The sequence below is a fragment of the Gobio gobio genome (genome assembly GCF_949357685.1).
Source record: "Gobio gobio genome assembly, chromosome: 10".
Classification (NCBI taxonomy): Eukaryota; Metazoa; Chordata; class Actinopteri; order Cypriniformes; family Gobionidae; genus Gobio; species Gobio gobio.
In genome coordinates, this window is record NC_137116.1 from 48,831,843 (window position 1) to 48,858,360 (window position 26,518).

Genomic DNA, 26,518 nt, shown 5'->3' on the forward strand with positions numbered 1-26,518 from the left:
AATGTTAAGGAATTGTTTGGTAAATAAAAACGGCGAGTCGTCATTGCTAACATTAGTAATGCATTATCAGAGCCCGTTTCTCTGTCATGATGCTGGGACGCTGAGGAAAACAACATTAGCACGCCTATATATGGCAATGTGAAAACGTATTTGAGACTGTAGCCTAACGTTACCACAGTAAAAATTATTCCTCATTCGTTCTTCGCATATATAGTGGACAAAACATGCTGCAAGTGGACCTGTATGACCATTGCTAATGTTATTTAGCTTTGCTGTAATTTTACTATAGTATTTTTTCATGTGGGAATGTACTGTCACATACGAGCCTTCTTACGATTATATTTGGCTAATCGCCATTAGTACATTTTTGCGATTCATAATTACTTCACAAAACATCGCTCTTGAAGCATAAACATAATTAACAGAAAGAAAAAAAACTTACTGTGTACGACACGTCACTTGCCATTGAAAGCTCCGTGTAGCAGCCTACGTTCCTGCTGGATCCTGCAGCCTAGCTGGCAACCTCGAGTCAGGGGGAGGGGATACACCGCTCTACAGTAATTTGAAAGTGATTGCAGTACCAGTTTTGGCCACAGTCCTACATACAGCTCCTTTAAGTCTATAATTGCAAGGAATAACGTGTTTAGAGCAAGTCTAAGGGGCCATTTACACAACACTGTTATAAACAAAAAATGGCACACTTTTTTTCTGGCCGTTCATTTACAAGACAACAGTGTTTTGGGGGCATGAAAATGTAAACTTTTGTTTCAAAGTGTTACCGTAATCGTCTCACAGTAAACTATGAAAACGCGAATGTTTGAAAACGGTGACGTCATGCGCATGCGTATTACGTGTTCAGTCTATAGGCGCGTAGTGTTTCTTTACACAGTGACATCGCCAACTACTGGCCTGGCATGAATAATACAGGGTTTTTAACCTTTTTTGTGGATCCATGTGAGCTGGATCATTTGGTAACACTTTATTAAAGGGTAACTTCAGTGATTTAGCATTAAGCTTTGCATCAGTATAAACCCCGTAGTATATTTGAATTATGGTATTTTCCCCCCTCATATCCCCCTGAGACGAGAGAATTATGCATTTTATTTCTGGAAAAATTCCTCCGATGACGCAAATATCGTCATTTTGTGTCATCTGAGGTTTTTTTGGCCAGAGACTAAAAACTACAGCCAGTAGTAGGAGCTGTTCCGCATGTTTTCAACTCACCCACAGGGAAGAGATCTCACGCACAGAATGTAAATGCGCTCGGCTCTGCCTCTGGCATTCATAACGGAGCGGTGCAGAGCAAAGTGAGTGTTTCAACTTTTCAATGAATTCCTATGAAAGTTAAGCTTCCATATGCGATCTGAAAACGCGCCAGACAAGACACGCACTGAGAATGACAGCCGCGCTTACCTCAGCTCTGCTCAGACTCCTGCTGCGTTTTCCCGTGCCGTACTTTCGTTCGGCTCACTCACACTTTATTGAAAAGACACATTCAGTTTTGAATTGTAGTGTTTATTCTCTAACTGAACAAAATTATTGTATTATTATGAAGATCAAAACGACACTGGGGCGGTGTAGGGAGTGGCCTAGTAGGGCAGCAAAGCAAGTGCATTCTGGGAGTTGTTGTCTTTCATCCATGAGACAAAAATACATATTCTGTCTTTTCTCAGTCTAGAAGGCACCAAATTCAAAAATAATTTCACATTTCTACTACATAAAGGACACAGTTTAAATACACATTCATCTTCCCAGCGCTGAAGTACCCCTTTAAGGAAAAACTCTTCTGTTTTATTACATCATGTTGAGTAAAACTGTACCCCAAGATTGACTTTAAGGATGTGCTAAATCCGAATTTGGAAAGGCACTGAAAATAAATTACACTTTCTATGCGGCCCCTAAAGTGATATGGTTAGGCTTACTGTGGTAGACAGTTACATTACAGTACATCAGAGATGAGGATGGCGGAGGATTTAATACGCAACAGATCCTGAGCGTCATTGACAAATATCTGATCTTGTAAAATATGTGGTCAGTAGTACTACCGCTTGCTGTACACAGATTACCTGTGATCTCGACTTGGAAAGTGAAAGTAAAAAGCGAGCGAGCATTCAAAAGCGATTCCAATACCCTGCATATTGATAGCCACTCCATGATGCCAGCAAATATAATATAATTACTAGGGGTGTAGCAGTACACAAAACTGACGGTTTGGTACATACCTCGGTTTTGAAGTCACGGTTCGGTATGGGTTCGGTACAGCAGTTTTACAAAATTGCTTTTTATTTCTTTTTATTAAACAGTGGTTTACTGTAAAAAATTGTCTGTCTTTAAATTAATTAAATTATAACTAAAATGTTCTTAAAGATAATGCTGTAGCCTATATAGGGAGCCCTTACTTGCACATTAATATTAAAGGTTAACAACAGAGCCCAAACTATTAGCCTAAATTCAGTTGCTATATATTTTACGATGTAATAATCAACACTCAAGTAACACATTGCATGCAAACATGTAAACTTCACATAGCAGTTTTGCATTAACTCCTAAATCTAATTATAAAATTATGTTTTTTCTCCAATTCGTTGTTGAAATATAATCATTTATACACAGTGGCTGTCATTTTCATGACAGATTTATTTAAACATACATTAAATAATCAAGACATCCCTAACAGGTTAAGTAGAATTAATATATAGGCTAATATAGTGCATATATTTAGCGAAATTTCTCTAGTGAACTAACAGCTGTGCACACTGAATGACTCCTGTAATGCTGCGTGACATTATTTACAAGCTGTTTTAATATTGAGGTCTTTCCGCCGTTGAAACACTGATTGAACCATTACATGACATATGATACGTTTCTTTCAGTAAGTGTTAATATATCCTCAACATACCGTAAGATATTAATTCATGTTTATTCTTTAGGAAGAGGTGATCGCGTTCACACGCGCGCGCGCCGCGGCCGCTTCAACTGACGTGCCTACAGTGATCAGTCCACACATTAAAGAGCGTCAAAACGGCATTTATCGTTTGAATTTCGTGATAAAATGGACAGAATACTTAATATTTTGTGTGGAAACTCGGATTGAAGTGTATTCCGCGCTTAAAACAAGCCGACTGTTAAAGATTGCATTCGTAACCTTTCAGTACACACGCGCACCGAACCGAAAGCCCTGTACCGAAACGGTTCGGTACGAATACATGTACCGTTACACCCCTAATAATTACCCATCAATATAATTGCAAGAGAATGTGAAAGCATTTAAATCTTTCTTCCATCACCATGTCCCTTTAGTGGCTCCGTAGAATGCGTCAAGTCTTCAGCACATCTTTAAGTGTGTTCGACTTGAAGTGGCGCTGCACAGACCGATTGGTGTATGACATCAAAGTACAGTGAAAGCGATTCAAAAGCAAAGAGTTGCCTTCTCTCTAATTGCTCTCGCAGTACTTTAGGTGTGTTCGACTTAAAGTGGCGCTGTGCAGATCAGACATCAAAGTACAGCGAGAACGATTCGAGAGAAGGCAACTCTTTGCTTTTGAATCGCTCTCGCTGTACTTTAACTGATATGGACAGCGCCACTTGAAGTCGAACACACCTAATGTTTCAAGAGAAATACTCAAATCAGCTTTTACAAAGTCATCAAATAGATACTTTAAATTATATTCATATTTAATTATTTAATGTTCAAAATAAATTTTTTCACATTTTTTTAAATGTTACAGTTGCTGCTCATAAGTTGCTGTTGGTGACAGTATTAGCGTCTGTCATTTGCTAATAAAAACTGGAATTACTCCCCAAGGACAGGAAACGCTGCATGTCATTTCATTGATGAGAGGAACTCAATTAATGTAACACTGCAGAGATACAAAGTTAGTCATGTATCGTTTTATGTGAGGTTTGTCCAGCTGAAAACGCACTTCCTCTGCCCTTGAGCAGTGATAAGAGGACTGCTAGAGTTTATCTGGAGCTTCACAGGTGACAAATCTCCAGCCTTCTAAGACACACACACACACACACACACACACACACACACACACACAAACACACACGCATATACACATACATAATTACATACACACACACACACGCACGCACGCATCCATCCACACACACACACACACACACACACACACACACACACACACACACACACACACACACACACACACACACACACACACACACACACACACACACACACACACACACACACACACACACACACACACACACACACACACACACACACACACACACACACACACACACACACACACACACACACACATCCATACATACATACATACTGGTAGCTACATACATACATACACACACATACATACATACACACATACATACAGTACATACACACACACACACACACACATCCATCCATACTTACTGGTAGCTACATACATACATACACACACATACATACATCCATACACACATACATACAGTACATACACACACATCCATCCATACACACACATACATACAGTACACACACACACACACACACACACACACACACACACACACACACACACACACACACACACACACACACACACACACACACACACAACACACATACTACACACATACTACACACACACACACACACACACACACACACACACACACACACACACACACACAATCTGCTAAATCCATAATTGTAACAGTAAAAGTTATCATTAAGTGACATACAGTCTGTTCAGTTTATCAATTTATGAAGTTGCGTTTTCTTTGCATATCAAAAAAGATTTGCATAATCTAAGAGCTCTGACATCATTTGTGTCTAAATTCGTCACCTCTGATTACTGCGTGGGATCTACTAGTTTTCTGGAGCTGAACTCACACTACTTACACACTTGAGGTTGGCAAGTTTGTAATGTGCTTTTGAAAGAAGTCCCTAATGCTCACCTAGGCTGCATTTATTTGGTTAAGAATACAGTAAAAACAGCAATATTGTGAAATAGTATTACAATTTAAAATAAACTATTTTCTATAATACTATTTTAAAGAGTCATTTATTCCTGGGATGTCAAAGCTGAATTTTCAGCATCATTACTCCAGTCTTCAGTGTCACATGATCATCTAATATTAGATCATATTCTAATATGCCGATTTTCTGCTCAAGAAACATTTCTTATTATCAACGTTGATAACAGTTAAGTTGTGCTTAATATTTTTTGTGGATTCTTTGATGAACAAAAAGTTCAAAAGATCAGCATTTATTTGACTTTAATGCATCCTTGCTGAATAAAAGCATTATTTAAAATAAATATATAATTTTCATGTGTAAATGTCAATCTTGATTTGTCAGGAAGAGGCTGAAGCCTGTAATCATCAGAGTAGTATTTCAACAAATGTGTTTCCCAGGCCTTGACCATTTTTGCGATATCAGCATCACATTTTTTTTTTCAGATGCGATTGCTGGAGATGGTTTTATAACGCTGAAACAAACTTACAGCTGCTTCAGTCTTAGATAAGAAATACAGCCGCATCACAATCCTCAATTTTCTCTCCTGCGTCAGAGTCTGATAACAGCGCTCACTCTCCCGTTCTGGAGACGGACCAACTCACTGACCACTGTGGCCAGGATAAACATGCCCTTTTAACTCTGGAAAAAAAAATGACCAGGTAACATTGGCCACTTTTTGCATTTAATATCATTAGCATTGGTGAAATGGTATTTGAAGAAATAAACTGCTAGAAAACTAATAAATATGTTCATGACTAATTATTCTTTGAGAAAGTTTTCAGACAGAGGTGCAGGGACATAAATGGCAGATTTTTATCTGAATCGTATGAAACATTTGAATTAATTAGCATTTTAACAATCTATTCATTGTCACCTCCCAGCTCCACGGGGAAAGTCAAAGCATGTAAATAGACAAAACTGACTGAAAAATCTTAACCTTGTGAGCAAATTAAAAAGAAAAAGATGACCTCTCAAGGTCCTTTTATAGGCCAAAAACCATTCTGAGACAGCAGCTAAATGAGAAAAAGCTAAGAAAGTCACATATATTCATCCTAAATAGAAAATATTATTGAGTAAACAACAATATCATGGTGTGCGGATTTGACTGTTTAGAGTTTAGGCTATTAATGAATTAGCTGTTTAAAACGAACATGACCTACTTGTATTTTTTATCTGTTAAAGAGACTTTGGACATATGATTTTCCGTAAATCAGTCAGATTTTGATCCGGGATCTATGTAAATACAGAATCAACATGTTAGCAAATATCTGTGTAATGATTGATCAATTATCAGTGGGACGAAAACAGCACGGGGACTAGACAGAAACACCAAACAGACAGACATTTCATGGGCTTGAAGCCTCTTCCATTTGAACGTAAATCTGCGTAAGTTGCTTTTCTTTATTGCTTACAAGGACATTTGCTTTATATATTTTCCCTTTTCTTAAACTGGATTTATATTAGGAAGAATTACTCATACATATGTACATTTGTTATGAATAAAAACTGTTTGTCCATGCTCTCTTCTTACTTGGAAGGTTATTCAGAGAATAAACACGGTGAACATTAGATGTGTGTGTGTGTGTATAACTTATGTGTTTTTCTTTTCTCTCTAGGACTGAATCCAACACTATGTACCGCATCCTCCTGTTGCTCTGTGCAGGTGTAAGTAAATAACTTTTTACTCAGTATTTTTAGTAGAACAATTCAATGTTTCTGTGTGACTTCTTACGAAATTTGACTAATCAAGTGACTATTTTTACTATTTGATGAAGCAGTTTTCTATCGCTCAGCCTACAGGTGCAAGCGGAGCATTGTGTTGCGTCAAAAGCCAGTAGGACCATCCCATATCAGATGAATTGAGATTCTCGCTGCGTAGCGTTGTGTAGCAAAGACAGAACACAGGATGACCCGCAGCCTTCTATTTCAGACCTAGCCTTGTCCATGCGCTTCTTCCGACCAGAGTTATTATCGTTATTGACTGTAGTCAATCATTTTAAAACTCATCTTTTATAACCAAAATTACATATTTATACGTTTTTTCCTGTGAAAATAATTTCTTCATGCCTTAAAATAGCTTGAATATAACTCTACACCCTTTCTTCATTTAGTAGCCTATATGTGGATTAATGAATATGCAAATTAGCCCCGCCTCCACTCAATCACACCACAACACCTGATCCACTCGAACTTTACTGGAGTAAACGCTGCACAGAGGTACAATTATGTCAGACACATATTGTACATAGTGTCACACTGACGTAGTGTCCGTGACGTCACCCATACGTTTCTGAATAGAGTTTTTGAAGCCTCAAAGTCGGCCATCTTGGCAGTGCGTCACCGCACGTCACTCCAAGATGACAGAAAATGGGCAAAGAGGCGGGACGTGGCTGGAACTGAGGTGACGTGATGACTAACAGACAGCAGACAACCGACAATCCACCTGTCACTCAAAGGGGCCACGCTCTTAAAGGGTTAGTTCACCCAAAAATGAAAATTCTGTCATTAATGACTTACCCTCATGTCGTTCGACACCCGTCAGACTTCCGTTCATCTTCGGAACAGAAATTAAGATATTTTAGTTGAAATCTGATGGCTCTGAAAGGCCTCCATTGGCTCAATGGCACTGTTCACTCTCAAGACCCTTAAAAGGTACTAAAGACGTCATTACAAAGTCCATCTCACTACAGTGGTTCTAAAATAACTTTATGAATCGGCGACAATAGTTTTTGTGCGCAAAAAAACCCTAAATAACGACTTACATAGTGATGACGATTTCAAAACAAAGCATCATGAAGCTTCGAAGCGTTATGAATCACTGAGTCGATTCAGCGGTTTGAATCGCCAAATTTCAGCAGTTTGGTGGTTTGACACGCGATCCGAATCATCATTCGGCTCATTGATTCATAACGCTTCGAAGCTTCATGATGCTTTGTTTTGAAATCGTCATCACTATGTAAGTCGTTATTTAGGGTTTTTTTTGCACACAAAAACTATTGTCGCCGATTCATAAAGTTATTTTAGAACCACTGTAGTGAGATGGACTTTGTAATGACGTCTTTAGTACCTTTTAAGGGTCTTGAGAGTGAACGGTGCCATTGAGCCAATGGAGGACTTTCAGAGCCATCAGATTTCAACTAAAATATCGTAATTTCTGTTCCGAAGATGAACGGAGGTCTTACGGGTGTCGAACGACATGAGGGTAAGTAATTAATGACAGAATTTTCATTTTTGGGTGAACTAACCCTTTAATTATGCATAACTTTAAGGCTTTATACAATTTAAATGAATAAGTTGTAAAAAAATTCACCCCCCCTCACAGTTGTCATGAAGGGCAAAATTAGCTGTATAGACCAAAACCACAATTTGTACCAGGCTGTAAACATGTTTTATTCTGCTGTAAAATTGGGCGTTTTAACATGAGCTCAATGAGATTCTGCTCCCTTCTGGAGCCTGTCCCTAGTGGCCAGTCAGTGAATTGTGTGGTTATGGGGGATTGTTTGTAAATTAACGCGGGCGATGAATTTTCTCATTTTAACCATAGACTGTAAAAAAATATGGACGCAGTGTCCGTGACGTCACCCATAGGATTCTGAAGAGCAGTTTTGAAGCGTAAAGTAGGGTCGAGCTGGCTGTTGCCATCTTGGCAGTGCGTCATCGCGCGTCACTCCCTGATAACAGAAAATGGGCAAAAAGGCGGGACTTGGGCAGAGCTGAAGTGACGCAATGACTAACAGACAGCAGATAAATGGCTATCCACCTGTCACTCGAAGTGGCCATGACCGTAATTATGCAGAACTTTAATGCTTTATATAATGTAAACTAATGAGTTGCAAAAAAAATTCACCCCCTCACAGTTGTCATGAAGGGCAAAATTTGCTGTATAGACCAAAACCACAATTTGTACCAGGCTGTAAACGTTTCAACTGTAAACGTTCGTTTTTATATCTATTTTTGCCTAGCGTTACATTATATGATCACGCTCTTATTCATTTAAATGCTTTTAAACCATCTAAGCGCGACAAGACAGAAGAGAACACACAGAGTTTTCTTTCGCACTTGAACAAACAATAACAACAACACACAAATTAAGATATGTTTGTTGAAATCCGAAGGCTCAGTGAGGCCTCCATAGGGACCAAAGCAATTTACACTCTCAAGATCCATGAATGTACTAAAAACATATTTAAATCAGTTCATGTGAGTACAGTGGTTCAATATTAATATTAAAAAGTGACGATAATATTGTTGGTGCGCCAAAAAAGACAAGATAACGACTTATATAGAGATAACCGATTTCAAAACACTGCTTCATGAAGCTTCGGAGTGTATCGAATCAGCGAGTCGAATCATCGGTTATCCCAATATAAGTCGTTATTTCGGGTTTTTTGGCACACCAAAAATATTATAGTTGCTTTATAATATTAATATTGAACCACTGTAGCCTACTAATGTTTGAACCACTGTAGGTCTTACGGGTGTGGAACGGCATGAGGGTCAGTAATAAATGACATTATTTTCTTTTTGGGAGAACTAACCTTTTAAAGGGGGGGGGGGGGACACTCAGTTTCAGTCAGTCTCATGTCAATCTTGAGTACCTATAGAGTAGCACTGCATCCTGCATATCTCCGAAAAGTCTTTATTTTTATTATAATTATAAAAGAAAGATGCGCTGTTCCGAGTCTTTCCGGAAAAAGCCGTGCGGCTGGGGGCGTATCGTGTGGGCGGAGCTAAAGAATGTCGAGCGCGCGCCGCTGTTACTGTGTTGAGTTCGTCTGAAAGCTGCGTCATCCCTAAAAGCGGGGAAAAACTTTATTCAACATAAAAAATGGCTTTTAATCGGATACATCCATACATCTATGATCCGGAATCAGACCCAGAGGCTGAAGTTGAACAGGAGCAGCAGCAAAAACGACTAGAGCAGGACGTCAACTATGTGGTATAAGTTACACTAACTATATAATATGTTTAGCGGCTTGTGTTATTTAGAACACCATGTCAAGCGCGAGTGTTACAGTGTGTGTGTGTGTGTGTGTGTGTGTTTACGCGTGGTTTGTGTAGACATGATTTGTAGTAAGCGGACTGGTTTTGCGCGTCAGGCTAGTGTTTACATAGAAAGACATGGAATAGTAGCGCATTTGAATGAAGAAGCGCGCTTATTTAGTTCAACATATTTCCCCATTCTTTGTGTATTGTTGTTTGGAGTGCTTTTACAATACACAAACATACACATATAGTGGCCAGCTAAACAAATGTACACACACTATACATCGCATGCTCCATTGATCAATACGTGATCATGTTTGGGCTACTTGATGGGCATAGGCAAAAACAGACATTTGAAGCAGTCAAACCTGCGGTTCCAACGTTGGGACCTTTATCGTTGGGACCGCTCCATCCTTCAGTATTAGGGATCTGAAAATCCGGCGTCGAACTGGGCCTTGTTTATAAAACAATCGGCACCGAAATGCAGGGAACAGACATAAATATTTGCGCAACTCAGTTGTTGATCCGGAAAAGCAAATTCCATCTGTACGAGCCAGCGCTTTGATGGGCGTTGCCTATTGCTTTCACGCTCTCTCTCTCTCTCTCTCGCGCGCGCTCTTCCGGTAGAATTGTCCATACGGCCCATACAAGGAAATTCCGCCCTGTTGACGTCAAGCGGACCCATGATCGAAAAAAACTTTCCGAAACTTATGACTAACAGGAAGTACTAATTTTTGCAAAGAAATACTCCCATCAAACGTCCACCTTAGCTTATGAAACGGTGTCCATGTTTAGCATGGGAATCCAAGTCTTTAACAGTGCCAAAAGATCAGTATGCATGAAACAGCATTTCACCCCCCCTTTAAGAGTAAAATGTAGAATAGCGGTGAGTACCGCCCCACTGCGAGCACTGGTTCTGACCTGACACAAACGCATGCTTATGCTGCCTTCACGTGCTATTGGAAATGTCCCACTTCTGTGATTACGAGCTCATCACATCCAATTTTGACTCGAGGGCGTTCATATCGCGATACCACTTTAAGGCAGTATTAGCATTTTGAGGAAAATGCATAAAGACTGTAATGGCAATGTGTCATGAAAAGAAAAGGGATTAATAGCCAGATCTAGGCAAAATACTTTAGAGTCAAAATATCATAGTGTAATTTTACCTGCTTCTGTCGACATGATGTCAGTAAATTGAGTTGGTGCAAACATAGGCTATCCACATCGCTTTGAAGACACTTTCTCCACCTGCCATTTTTGTTGTTTATTTTGTTATTGAGAGGAAATTGCGCAGTAACCTAACGTTACATATTTACATACGGTCAGCTTTCAGCCGCGTGGACGCCATCGGGAAGGTTATCGCTGCAAAGGTATTACCAACTTCTTATAACTTCTAAGAAGTGAAGAACGAAAAACAACCTTCGCAGTGAGTATCTCGGGGCCTTGAATCAAGTTCACGTTACGTGTGGGAGCACGAGCAGTAAAGTTGCTGGCTGCAGTTCACTTAACCGCCACCGGTGTCGCTAACAAGGGAAGCCCCTAAAATAAACGTTACTCTTGTCATGTACTCACCTCAGTTTGTTGTTACAAACTAGTTTGACTTTGTTCAGTGGAAATTTATTTCAATTTCAGCCTGTTCCTTATTGGCTTCATAGGACTTACATAGCCTATCACAAAACATATGGATCACTATGATACTGTAATTGTGCTTTTACAATCTCCCCTTTCTTCAGCTTTCCCTGTCTACCTGCGACATCGCTGTTCTGCTGAACTCCAGTATTTCCCTTCCATGTCTTCCTGACAATGCCCCTAAGCTGGTTGACTCTAAATACACCTGGAGCTTCACGTCTGCTCAGACACAGCAGCAGCACACACTGGAGGAGAAGGGTAACATCTTGAACTTCAGAAGCATAAATAACTCTGACAGCGGACAGTACAAGTGTGTGCAGGAAGGCTATAAAGGAGAGGATCGTGTGAGGTTGAGCAGAACATTCACCATACGTGTGGAAGGTCAGACGGTTTTCTTTGCAGTTCATTAGTGAATTTTAATCTGAGGTCAATTAATAAACAAAACTTGTTTTCTTCTTCTCAGCACCCCCACCCTATCAGGAATGGCAGGTCATCAAAATAGAAGCTGGGAGTGATGTGACGCTTCCGTGCCAGGTCTCTTCCAGAGAAACAAACTCAACCCCTGTCTGGAAACGAGAGAAAGAAGGTTTGGTGCTTCTCAAGCCTGACAAAGACACAGACCGCCATGAAACGACACCTCAGAGGGTTTTCTGGGACAGGCCTGAGGAACAGGACTGGGCGATTAAAATTAGTCAGGTCAGAGAAGATGATGCTGGGATGTACCATTGTGTCATAAATTCATCTCAGACACTGTTGGTCGAGCTGGAAGTGCAAGGTATTCCTTTTAGACACATACATTTTTTTTCATTTTTTTATTATAAATCCTGTCTGTTTAAATATTATTCTTAATTTAACTTAATAATATATATATATATTCACGAATTGTAAGTGCAAGGTACTCATTTTAGATATCTATTTAAAATCTAATAGGCTATCTATTTAAAAAATGTATAAATTCTGTCTGTTTAAATATTAATCTCAATTTAATTTAAGAATACTTAAAAAAATGTTTATTCATAAATTGCAAATGAAAGGTACTCCTTTAAGATATAATATATATATATAAATTAATTAAAACATTAATTTAACTTAATAATAATAAATATATATATTCATGAATTGTAAGTGCAAGGTAGGCCTACTCATTTTAGATATCTATTCAAAAAATATTTATAAAATTCTGTCTGTTTAAATATTAATCTCAATTTAATTTAAGAATACTTTCTTTAAAAAAATTAATTGTTTCATAAATTGCAAATGAAAGGTACTCCTTTAAGATTTTTTTTTAGAAAAATATTATAAATTCTGTCTGTTTAAATATTTATTCTTAATTTAACTTAAGAATAATACAATAAAATAAAAAATATTTTATTCATAAATTGTAAGTGCAAGGTACTCATTTTAAATATTTATTTAAAAAATATTGATAAATTCTGTTTGTTTAAATATTAATCTCAATTTAACTTAAGAATAAAATAAAAATATTTATTTAAATTAAATAAATTTTATTCATAAATTGCAAGTGCAAGGTACTCCTTTAAGACACATTTTTTAAATAAATCATGTCTGTTTAAATATTCTTACATATAACAACACATTTTTAAAATAAAATGTGCATAAATTAATTTATTCTTACACTTTATTTAGGAATAAAGAAATGACTGTTGCAAAGAATGCAAGAAAATGCAAAGAAAAGTCTGTTTCTTCCATTTTAGTTAAGAATAAATTAAATAAATTATAAAATAAATTGTATTTATTGTCAGTTTTAATATTATTCTTACATTTAACTTAATTAACAATTTTTAAAATAAAATCTATATAAATTGTTTTAACTTTATTCTTACGTTTTATTTAGTAATAAATAATTTAATTAAGAACATTTATAAAAGTCTGTTTTATTTTTCTTACATTTTACTTAAGAATAAAATAGACATTCATTTTAAAATAAATTGTATTTATAAATTGTGTGCTTTAATATTATTCTTACTATTTAGCAGTAAAATATTTATTTAGTTAGTTTAAAAGTATTAGTTAAAAATCGATGTTATATAAGAATATCGGTTTATAACTGGAATCAGTTTTTCTTTTGGGCATATGAGTTTCAGAGCAGAGCATTTTGAATCTTAAATCACATCCTTTTAGAATAAAATCCCTTATTTTTCTCATCAAGGTAACCTTTTCCCACTGTTTTATTCTTTAGCCCCTCCTCCGCCCTTCTGCCATGGCCACACTGACCCATGGGAAGACTGTTTGGATCAAGACAGCAGATCAGGGAGGGCAATTCTGCAGGAATCACTCAGAGAATTCTCCGCCTCTGTGTACAGCGAACTTAAAGGTTCAAAACCCAACACCAACTTGATCTTCTCCCCAGTCAGCATTGCCGCAGCTCTTTATAACTTGCTATTGGGTAAGAATGTTCAAAGAACATCAAACAATCATCAAAAGGCTACACATTGTTCTTTGTTGACCTGCTGAGCCTCTTCTTTCTTTTGCCCTCTTTTCAAGGTGCTCGAGCTGAGACCAGAACACAGTTGGAAGATGCTCTCAAGCTTCCTCCAAAATTCTCCTGCCTGCATTCTGAAGTAAAGAAACTGAAACAAGTGATGGACACACTGAAAATGGCCTCAGCCATGTTTTATTCCCCAGGTAGCCACAGTACACACTGATACCGATCGGCTTAGATAAGCACTCCACTTGTGACAAATAAGCACACTTTTAAAAAGAGAACTTATTACAGAAATAATATACTTTAAAAGAATATTCTTAAGTGCGAGATGAATGTATTGTTTTCTGACACTGAATTGCATGTTATTATTTACAATGAAATGAAAATGTCCAGTATGTATAGTATTATAGTTTACATTTATATTAAATGCAATTAGTGCTTTTCTGACCCACTTACATATTTATACGTTCCATAATTCAGTTATCTTTGAAATATGGTACACTGCACTTAAACTATACATTTATTGTAAACTAAAATATACTTTAATGTTAATACATATAAATTATATTTAAATGTAATATCAAATAACATTTCAGTTAAAATTATTATCAAATACTTAACATGTGCTTTAGTATGTTCGTCAATATCAAAATAAATCCACTTTAAAGCATGACAAAAGATTATTTACAGTAAAAAAAATTATTTGATTATTACAATTATGTAAGTATGTTAACAGTCATGAAAGTGTACTCTTTAAGACCACTTAAGTGATCTTTTATTTTATTATTATATTCCGTGCAAGTACAGTTTTTTTTAAACGTATACGGTTACACTTTTTTAAAGTGTACTTAGTACTTAAATGTATAATTACACTGTAATGAGTAATATTAATTGTACACAAAAGAAGTGTAAAAATACATGCACTTACTGTAGGATTTTGTTTAGTTGCATGTAATTCTGCTTAATTTATAGTTATTACTACAGTAACTATGTAACAAGGAAAGGACACTAAAATAGTGTTACCAAATATACTTTTAAAATAACAGTTAAGCAAACTTCTTTTGCTGTAGTAAAATCAGAATCATTTATTCTGGATTTCATTTTGATACTGCCTAATTTAATATAGCAAGATGTCATAACATATCTGCTTGATTATCATGTTCATCATAGCACTGAAAAGTTTTATTTCCATATAGAGCAACAGTTGGGAGAAGCTTTTATTAACCAATCACTGGAGTTCTATGATGCCATACCACAGAAGCTGACCAATGACAGCAATCTTAACGTGAAGCTCATCAATGATTGGGTGGCAGATAAGACGAACACAAAAATCACTGACTTAATTGAAGATGTGGATTCCTCCACCTCGTTTATTCTGTTAAATGCCGTCTACTTCAATGGTAAGTGACACTATATGGGCTTCTGAATACTGTACCCATTTATTTTTTTATGAGACTGTGTTTGTGTTTCGTTGTGCTTTACAGGTAAATGGAAGACAGTATTTGAGTTCACAAACAAATGGGAGAAGTTCACTATGTTTTCAGATCAGACCAAAGATGTGATGATTCTCTACAGCTCTAAATACAACCTTCAAATGGGCTACGTCAAAAATCTAAAGGCTGAGGTAAGTGTCACACTGAATGCACACGGGTCATTCTCAGGAAACCAAAGGTCATTTGATCCTGATATTATTAACAGGATACTGTACTTAAATCACAATATTTTATAGATTTATCTTGTTTAGTCTATAATGCAAAGTAAAACATTCTTCGCCTTCACAATATAAAATAATATTTATATGCAATCAAACCAAAAATTATTCAGACATCAGATATAATCTTTTACTGCAGGACACTATAGTTCATCTATGTAAGTGAGGAATGAGGATAGCAAAATAAAGTAAACTGTGACATATAATTCCCAAAAATTCTTCATACAGTGGACTACCAGTAAAATGTATACAAATTTGGGACCAAAATGATTCAGACACTTTGACCTGACCGTGTTTTGATTCAGTGTTTTTTCTTTAATTGCTAATGCGACCGTTTACACCACTGACTGAACAAAATGAAGCATTGCTTGGTCATTGGTTGACCTACATTGGTATTATCTAATTGTGTACTTAAATGTATCAGCTGTCAGCTGATTGGTTGATTGTAATCCATTACATTCCTTTCTATCAAAGTTATCTGACATTATCAAGATGAATTTGTTCTGACAAAGTTGTTGTGATATTTAATTACCATTTTCTAAACGACAGCAAATAAACAGTGATAATGTCAGAAAATGTTGAAGGTCATTTTGGTTCGACTGTGTATTTAGAGAGATAAAGAATGATCAGCTTGATCCTTGTTATATTACATATTTAAGAGTTAAGTCTATCTTAATGTCAGATAACTTTGATAGAAAGGTATGTAATGTATTACAAACTTATGGGAAAAATGAAAGTGATTTTCTCCAGGTTTTTTTGTAGTATTTGTAGTAATACTTACTAGATACAATCTGTGTGGTATGATTTTGTTTTTACAGTTTTTATCATATAGCTTTGAATAGTTTAAGTATCAGCCAATAGATAAAATAAAAAACAAATTAATAAAATGAAGAATTAAATTTAAATGATATATTCTAAATAGATTGAGAAATGAATAAACAAATAATAAAAATCCAACCAATAGCAAAGGATTACAAATAATAAATAATACTTTTTTTGAATAACATTTTATATGCACAATTTCCTGCAATAAACAACTAGCATGTGCACTGTATTTGTACAAACACATGAATTGCAGAACTATTTCTCCAGGTTGGAAAGTTCCCTCTTACAGGCAAAAACAGCCTGTACATACTGCTCCCGCCTACATCGTCAGAAAAAGACTTCTTATTGATGGAGAACAACATAAACCACTCAACTATTGAAGACATGGTTTCTGAAATTAACAAAAGCCCAGTCCAAACTGCTGAGGTCACACTGCCCATAATTAAACTGGCCGAGACCACGCCATTGGAGGATTTACTGAGAAGTCTGGGTAAGAATGTTGCTTTATTTACTTCACAATGCTGTGGGGAGCTAGAATGTAATGTCTAAAGGGATAGTTCACACACAAATAAAAATTCTGTCATCATTTACTCATCTTCATGTCATTCCAAGCCTGTCTCAGTCGGAGACATTTTGTTCAAATATGCAGATTTATTTTACATACAATGAAAATATTATCCGAAAATGATGCACTACAGTAACTTCATGTGAGGGAAAGACAGAAAACATACCTGAAATTTTTTTGCAGGAATCAAATGGAGCACTTTTATCATAGGTTTATGATATGTTATGGTGCTTTTTGGAGCAATGAACTGTCATTGTATACTTCAAAATTTCTTATTTTGTATTTTTTGTAAATCATGACAGAATTCTCCTCACCTCTCCTCTCCTCAGGTTTGTCAGATCTCTTCTCAAAGCCTAACTTGTGTGGAATGTTTCCGGAGGACTCTGAATCATTCATCTCAGATGTTCGTCACAGCGCCTTTCTCTCGCTCACGGAGAAGGGAGTGGAGGCCGCCGCAGCCACAAGCATCTCTTTTTCTCGCTCCTTCTCTACCTTCTCGGCTCTGCGGCCCTTCGTTCTGATTCTGTGGAACGACGAAGCTGGCGCTCCTCTTTTCATGGGAAGAATTATCGATCCATAAAGAGAGAGAGAGGAAAAAAAGACATCACAGCAGTGTTCTGCCACAAAAAAAAAATACTGAAACGTTCTGTTGTACATTCATTCATTTATCACAAACAAATGCAAATGTAACAATATCATGTTATGCATAGAGTAAGAATGCATGCAGAATCTCTGTCAATAAAGATGTACTTTACATCATGCATTCGTGGTTTAATGCTGTTCATCCTTTTTTCCATTACATGAAATCAAGAAATCCATTGCACGAATGAAAGGGGGCTCAAACGCACAAAACTCGCTGTCGTTTCCAACAGCCACTGTTGCACCAATTTATTTCGGAGACGCAGTTACAAAGACCGACACACGATGGCAGTCACATCACATGTTCCACACAGACAGTCAACGAGGACAAGTGAGCGAGACTTGAATAATCCTCCTTCAGTTTGACCCCTCATTCGTTAACGCTCACCCTGGAGTCCCATCTTGGCTGGCAGGTGGTGCTAGTCCATTATCTAAACGCCATGCTGTTTCATTAAAAAGGTAGCATGGATTGTCCCAGTTCACTGAGCAAAAACAAATAATGGGGCCGATGATGGATATTAGGACAAACATCAGCACTGCAGATCGGTGGTCCATCAAAGCATATGTGACATTCACTTGGCATGCAGCTGCTTATAATAGCATTTGATAATTATACACCGTTTAGGCCATTAAACCCACTTGTTCAAAAAGAAAAAAGCAGAACTCTGGGTCAAGAATGGCAGAGGGAGCCACAGAAGGATGAGGTTAACAATAAGTTGTGCAATTAAATGTTAAGACCAGATGGAAAGTAGAGCCGGGTAGGTGGTAAAGGATTTGAATCTAATAAATAGCTAATGAATGCAATCACACGGATACAATTATAGGCGGAAGTCCAACCCATGGCAAGAAATGCATCGTTTCACAGAGCTCATGGCAACACATTGTCAGGACTACAAAGCAAGTGTGTCCTCTAATTGCTTAACAGCCCTGTTTTTGTGTTCTGACTCTTTTGTAGATGTCCTTCGACAGGTAGTTCGTCCTTTAAAGGCTTTGTTTGATTGCTAATTTAACCCCTAATGGGGCGTGCAGTTGTGCATGAGGCCCGCCAGAGGCCATTCACCCTCCATATTGGAACTGTCCTGGCGGTTAGACCTCTAAACCAGTAGAGGACGCCGGAGAGAAAGTCTGTCAATGATTCTTTTTTTGTTGTTGTTGTAGGAGACTGTACACACATTCAACAGAGATACGTACAAAGACAAAAAACATAGACGAGGACATTCACACACACACACACACACACACACACACACACACACGAACGAACAGACGCGCACATTCGCGTTGTGCAGATCGTTGAGGTGGCTGTCGTTTAGTTCTGCTCGGAGTGACAGGCGGCAGTTCTTGAGCGAGCGTTGAAATCCCAAGGTTTTCTTTCATTGCGTTAAAGTTTATTTGTGCACCGTCCCTTGTGCTTTTCCTGTGCTTCATGTTTTTGGCGGGCTGGAAGAGACTGTAAACTTTCATACGTAACAAACCACAAAATACATAGGTACACACATAGACATTTACAGTCAGCTGGATGTGTTGTGCTTTGACGAGTGTGCAAAATTACGGCACCACCAACTGTAACAAACACCAGGATGCTATTACACGTTTAACATGTAATAAACAATAACACTATAATATGGCATGAGCTCCTGTGGCATAGTCACAACACAGTACGATTTCACATAAGTGACGTATAGACCAGAAAAAGGGGTCGATTATTTGTGCGTCACAACTTTCTCATCACAAAAGAATGTGACACTTAGCTGTACAATAGATTATTATGCTTTTTCTCACGCATTAATATCGAACATCATCACCATCATCATACTGAGCATTATTGCATTTCTTTATCATTATTACTTCATTGTTTTTGTATTACTTATCAGAGAATTGTCTGTTTTAGTCACTGCTAGGGGCTCCTTGCTGTGTCAGTGTGTGCCAGTATTCCACTTTCTTTCCTTTGTATTTCAGACACTCGAACCAGTGTTTCAGTCTATCTCCTTTTGCGTTAATCCCCAATTCAACTCCACCTGAGAAAGAGAGAGAGAGAGAATAAGATCTCAACTGAAAAATTGCATGGCTGCATGATGGGGGGTGGGTGTATTATCAACGTTGAAAACAGATTGTGATGTTAAAAAAGAAGTTCAAAAAGTACATTCAAAAGAACAATTTATTTTAAACTGAAATTTTCTTTACTATCACTGTTGATCTGTCTACAGTGGGGGAAATAAATACTCAACATGTTAATTTTTTTATTAAAGGAACGCACCAACTTTTTGGGACTTATGCTTATTCACCGTATCCCCCAGAGTTAGATAAGTCCATACATACCATTCTCATCTCCGTGCGTGCCATAACTCTGTCTGACATGCTCACTGCTAGCCTAGCTTAGCACAAAGACAGGAGGTAAATGGCTCCAGCTAGCCTACTGCTCAATAAGTGACAAAATAACACCAACATTTTCCTATTTATGTTGTGATGTGTATAGTTACATCGTGCACTAAGACTGACGGAAAATGAAAAGTTGTGATTTTCTAGACTGATATGGCTAGGCACTATACTCTCATTCCTGTGTAATGATCAAGGAACTTTGAGCCGTACCATGAGTGCAGCGGCGCAATGATATTATGCAGCACCTGAAAATAGTCCCCAGCGCTTTCTGTGCAAGCAGATTGTCACGTTACAACAACAACAACAAAAAAGCAGATTGTCACGTTGTGTAGCAGACCCTGTCCGAATGATGGCCAGACTTTACTGATGTTTCATGGAGTTTATTGAAACCGTTTGATCTCCAAAAAAATCACTGTAAGAGCTGAACAAATAAAGCAAAGAAGTGCGCATTAACACCTCGAACACAAACTCTCTCTCTTCATTGCATTATCATTAACATACAGCGAAATACACAAAAATACTCATTACAGATGACAGTAAAAAAGCACATACACACCTTATGCCTTCTCGGGGGGTGCTTAACAAACTGCAAACTGCCTAACCACTCCGATGAACCGCGAGCTCTCAGTATCTTTCCGTAGACTACAACATCCGTCAAAATAAAAGTCCCTACTTATTAAGACAGATAATGCAGACCTTAAACCTATTTAAACACACAGAAATGTCAAAAATGTAAACAAAAAACAAATTATAAGATAAATCACAATGAAGTCTGTTACACGTTGGTTATGTTGATGGAAGTTAGCCTATTTTCAGGTGCTGCATAATATCATTGCGCCGCTGCACTCATGTTACGGCAGTAAAATTCTTTGATCATTACGCAGGAATGAAAGTATAGTTCCTAGTCATATCGGTCTAGAAAATCACAACTTTTAATTTTCTGTCGGTCTTAGTATACAATGTAACTATACACATCACAACATGTAAATAGGAAAATGTTGGCGTTATTTTGACAATTATTGAGCAGTAGGCTAGCTGGAGCCATTTACCTCCAGTCTTTGTGCTAAGCTAGGCTAGCGGTGGGTGTGTCAGGCAGAGTTATGGCACGCACGGAGATGAGAATGGTTTGTATGGACTTATCTAACTCTGGGGGATATGGGGAATAAGATAAAGTCCCAAAAAGTTGGCGTGTTCCTTTAAACATTTCCAATGCAGCAATTCACATTTACACTTTATTTTGATGGTCCCTTTTAAAAATTATGTTGACTATAAGTACCTTTGCAAGTACAAGTCAACTTATTCTAACCCTAACCCTACCAGTCTACTAAAACTCAAGTAACGTTGCACCTACATGTCTACTAACTCTTAGAGTGTTAGTAGACATGTAGGTGCACCTTACTTATAGTCAACAAAATGTGTTAAATGAACCATCAAAATAAAGTGAAACAGAAATTTTGACTAGACATTGGAATTAACTCAGGAAATCTACCCAGTTAAATAAATCAATCACAATATTACAATCCATAAAAAAAAATTATGTATAATAAAGTGAAATGACAGGAAAAAAGTATTGAAAACACCAATAGTGTATTTAATACTTGGTGGGAAAGCCTTTGTTTGCAATGACAGCTTCAAGATGCTTCCTGTAATTACTACTTGCTCGCAGTGCTCAGGTGGGATTCTGGTCCATTCTTCTAAACAGACTGTCTTTAAATCTTGAATATTCCAGGGGGGGCCTGGGTTTAAGTCTGGTGATTGACTGGGCCGTTCCAAAAACTTTATTTTCTTCCTCTGGCACCAATTCAGTCTCCTGGGCAGAATGTTTTGGATCGCGTCTCATCCTCATCATCGTGGTGGATGACAACAGATTAATCTCAAGATTTTTCCGGTACATGGCTCCATTCATCTTCCCTTCAATAATATGGATTCTGGCAGTACCATGAGAAGAGAAACAGCCCCATACCATGATGCTTCCACCTCCAAACTTTACTGTCATATGCAGAGACATTTCTCCTCTAAACATGGCGTGTGGTATTATTGCCAAAAAGTTAGATTTTTGTCTCGTCTGACCAGACTACATTCTCCCAGTAATTCACAGGCTTTCCCAAATGTTGTGTAGCAAATTTCAAATGAGCTTCAATATGCCTTTTCTTCAATAATGGAGCCTTTGGGGCGTAAGCGTGCATGGTTTGGCGGTGACAACTTTACCTGCTGCCTCCAAGTCTTTCTCAAGCTTTTTCTGAGTGGTCCTTGGCTCGTGGGTTACTCTTCTGACTAACCTTCTGATTCCTTGATCAGAAATTTTGCAAGAAGATCCTGTTGATGCCGGTTGATGGTGGAGGGATGTCCCTTCCACTTGCGGATATTGGCCCCAAGGATGCTTAAAGGAAGTTGGATTTGCGAAATCCGATGGTAATCAGTGCCGTAAGTAGCGCAACAATCTTGTTGCAAAGGTCTTGGGAGAGCTCTTTGCCTGTACCCATCATGAGTTTGTATACTTGCATTCAGAGGTGGGTAAGCCTTTTTCTAACCTATCAACTTGCATTAACCCAGCTGATTCTAATTTGCACAGGTAGGAGGTAGAACTAATTAGTGAAATCAGCTGCTGCCTTGCCTTTCCTTACAAAAGGTGTACTGCTTTTTCTTAGTGTGTTCAATACTTTTTTCTGGTGTCATTCCACTTGATAAAATATAACTTTTTTGAAAGGTAAGATTTTTGTATCAGTAATATTAACATTATTATCATTAACTAAAGCTAAAACCACATAAAAGCATTTTCATTACTTGAAAAAAATTAAATAAAGAAAAAACATTAAATTATTTTTGTCAGCTAGTTACCAACATTTCTTATTTTCATTTAGTTTAACTTGGAAGTCAAATAAATAAAAATAAATAAACTAAAACGAATCAATAATTCATAAGAAATATATGGACATATTGTAAAAAAAAAAAAAAAAGAAGAAGAAGAAGAATAATTGAATAATTATGATCAATGAAAAATAGTAAACAAAAGCACAACAAATTGAAAAAAACAAAACTAAAATTACAGTGAAAATACATATTTTATTGTTTGGGGCCATCCCCAAACTGTTCCCACAAAGTTGGGAGCATGAAATTGTCCAAAATGTCTTGGTATGCTGAAGCATTAAGAGTTCCTTTCACTGGAACTAAGAGGCAAAGACAAACCCTTGAAAAACAACCCCACCCCATAATCCCCCCTCCACCAAACTTTACACTTGGCACAATGCAGTCAGGCAAGTACCGTTCTCCTGGCAACCGTCAAACCCAGACCCGACCATCGGATTGCCAGACAGAGAAGCGTGAATCTTCACTCCAGAGAACACGTCTCCACTGCTGAGAGCGACCCATTCTTTCACAAATGTTTGTAGAAGCGTGTGCGTGTGCATGCCTAGGTGCTTGATTTTATACACCTTTGGAACACCTGAATTCAATGATTTGGAGGGGTGTCCCAATACTTTTTGGAATATAGAGTATATTATGCTTTGCATCTGTTGCAGTTTGACTGTGACTCTCTTGGCTTCTGAAGTTGAGTACCTTTGCTCTAGACACATGTCTCCTAGTCTAATACCTGAACTTGCTCTAAATAATGAAATTGCATGTGAGTGTCTGTGGACACAAGCTGCGTTTCATTTCATCAGGCCCCTCACGTACTGAGATTTTGCCTCGCTTCGATCACTCCTACACACACACACACCTCGCATCAATACCACATGTTCATGGCCACGAGCAAGCCATGACAAATGAACCCTACGCATGCCATCCCCACTATGGGGAATGAAAGAAAAAGAAAGGAAATAGACAGGAGTGGGGGAAAAAAATGTGTTGAAAAGATCCAAGAAAATGTTAAATAAATTCTAAGCTTCATTGCACCTGTCAATCCGAGACCTACGTACTCCATGTGCCTTCACGCCTGGATGTCTCTCACAAGCCTAGATTCATTCACATCCCTTTATTTCTTCACACTTCTCTGTTGATCCCCCCCTCATCCGCTCCTCAGCCATTCCCTCTAAATCAGTAACATTGACATCAATTACTCTCACTGTCCCAATCGTTACACAGCACACGTGTCATTCAATCATAAATAAACATGTCGCAGCACAAAGCTCAAGCGCTTTTCTGTTATTGACTCTTCCACGGTTTCTTTTCATTAAGGGTTAGCTCAGCCAAAACAGAAAATTCTGTCATCATTTACTCACCTGCATGACTTTCAAAACCTGTATTTGTGGAGCACAAAAGCAGTAATTTATAGCAGAATGTCTGAGCTGCGCTTTCATTAAAAGTGAACAGAGACCGCAGCTGTCAAGTGACATTTTCAGTGATTAATAACTTACAATTCAGTCTGTTCCTCACACAAAGCTATGGTATGGTTCATATTGGACTACTTTTATGATCCGTTTTTTTGGAGCTTGACAGTCCTGGTCCCCCATCCACTTTCAATTATATGGAAAGTAGACATTCCTGCTAAACTCCTGTAATGACGAAAAAGTCATACAGGTTTAGAAGGACACGAGGTTGAGCAAAAGATTTTTGGGTGAACTATCTATTTAAATAAAATGAAAAAAAAAAATTATTCAGTTCTACAAGAGCAAAGCATCAAAACAGCATCATCTTAAAGGAAAGATCCACGTCAAAATAAGTTAAGCTCCGTGACAATTCCAGCGATAATAATTTGACTTGATGTTTGCATTTACAGTACTGTACACACACACACACACACACACACACACACACACACACACACACACACACACACACACACACACACACACACACACACACACACACACACACACACACACACACACACACACACACACACACACACACACACACACACACACACACACACACACACACACACACACACACACACACACACAGCCTGGTAAAAAAAAGATTCACGGTTTGGATTTAAATAGGAATCTATGATTGGATCATTATTGCAGTGATTATTATGTTTCTAGCATGTTATATGTTTGGCAACAGTTCTTCTAACCCTAACTAATGGAGTGTGTAGCTTTTCATTTCTTAAACAACCATGTAGGAAGACAGATCATGGCCATATTCCAGGATGACAATGTCAAGATTCATCAGGCTCAAACTGTGAAAGAATGGCTGGGAGTAAGCATGAAGAATCTTTTTCACACATGAATTGGCGCCTCTGAGTCCAGATCTTAAATTCATTGAAAGTCTTTGGGATGTGCTGGAGGAGACTTTACAGAGTGCTGGACTCTTTCATTGTCAAGATGAAAAATCTTGACCGAAAATCGATGCACTTCTTGATGGAAATAAATGTTGCATCAATTTTTTGTGTAAATATAGAAATAAAAATATATAGTGTAAATATAGAAAATATAACTAGTATAGGAAATACAACAACTTTTAAGGTGAACATTTGAATGGTAGAGTTGTTTACATCATCCTTTTAGCATTTTTCTTCATGTAAACAACTGTTTCTGGTCAACGATTTGTGGCTTTCATTTTGAAACAGTGTGTACTTTAACGATTAGTGAACTGCTTTGCCTCAAAGACTTATATTTTTGCTTGTAAAACTCACCTATGAAGTCATTGCTCATGCCCAGGTCATAGTCCCAGACTGAGATCTCCAGGGTTTTCTTGGCGAGCTGATCATGTGGGACTTCATAGGAAAACTCCTGGGTTGAAAAGGGCATTAATCAGTTTTGGCAGAGGCAAACATAACAACATTTGTATTGAGTGAAGGTGTGGTCACATTCAACTTTTGAGCATGCACAATTATGAGCGACAAGATATTATATCACATTCTAGGGCTTCTGTTTTTAAATAAATCATAAAATTGTAAGTAACAAAAAAAGAATACATTACAAATGGTCATACTGTATATACCAGCTTCTCTGCTTGAATTGCAAACCATGCTGAAGTTTTTTATTCTTCCTTTTGAGTCAAGAGATCAATCTGACTATACAAATTCATAGGTCAAAGTTCATCAAACTTGAATTTGGTATGCATCCAATGAAGAAACATCTTCACTTGTGCTTGCGTTTCCACTCACCCACGTTCACATGAATATGAATGTAATTGAGTAGAACAGAGAGTCTAAAGGGCTGCATGACTATGACAATATTCTAATTGTTTAGTATTTACCCCTGATACTTTAATTGCGATTCTTCATTTTGATTAAAAAGTCTAATTTTAACTTTCTCATAAGACCTATAGAATCTATTAGATTTAAATGACTGCATTTGACTGTGACTGGTTACAATGCTCAAAAAATACATTTTGTCTCATCAGAATTAAATGTAGGCCCAAAGGAATCAGGTTTTTTTTACGATTAATTAA

At 37.5% G+C, this 26,518-nt stretch overlaps 2 protein-coding genes across 3 annotated transcripts in view; one reads left to right on the forward strand and one right to left on the reverse strand.

Annotated features, from left to right (window-relative positions):
• The first annotated feature begins 5,492 nt into the window (after positions 1-5,492).
• Positions 5,493-17,934, forward strand: serping1 (serpin peptidase inhibitor, clade G (C1 inhibitor), member 1). 2 transcript variants are annotated; one of them, XM_079827955.1, is made up of 11 exons: positions 5,493-5,655; positions 6,291-6,382; positions 6,613-6,661; positions 11,719-11,995; positions 12,078-12,389; positions 13,815-14,021; positions 14,120-14,260; positions 15,257-15,460; positions 15,545-15,684; positions 16,864-17,086; positions 17,491-17,934. In XM_079827955.1, the coding sequence occupies exons 2-11, from the start codon at positions 6,345-6,347 to the stop codon at positions 17,739-17,741; spliced, it is 1,842 nt and encodes a 613-aa protein (XP_079684081.1). In that variant the 5' UTR covers positions 5,493-5,655; positions 6,291-6,344; the 3' UTR covers positions 17,742-17,934. The 2 variants fall into 2 exon arrangements, with proteins under 2 accessions (XP_079684081.1, XP_079684082.1); XM_079827956.1 differs by lacking the exon at positions 5,493-5,655 and having other exon boundaries at positions 6,263-6,382; positions 15,605-15,684; positions 17,491-17,923.
• Positions 17,813-26,518, reverse strand: part of doc2g (double C2-like domains, gamma) — a 51,459-nt gene continuing 42,753 nt past the window's right edge. The window contains exons 10-11 of the mRNA XM_079827957.1: positions 25,758-25,854; positions 17,813-19,818 (exon numbers count right to left, since the gene is read on the reverse strand). Coding sequence (XP_079684083.1) covers positions 19,688-19,818; positions 25,758-25,854 — 228 coding nt within the window. The 3' untranslated portion in view covers positions 17,813-19,687. The remainder of the gene's footprint in view (positions 19,819-25,757; positions 25,855-26,518) is intronic.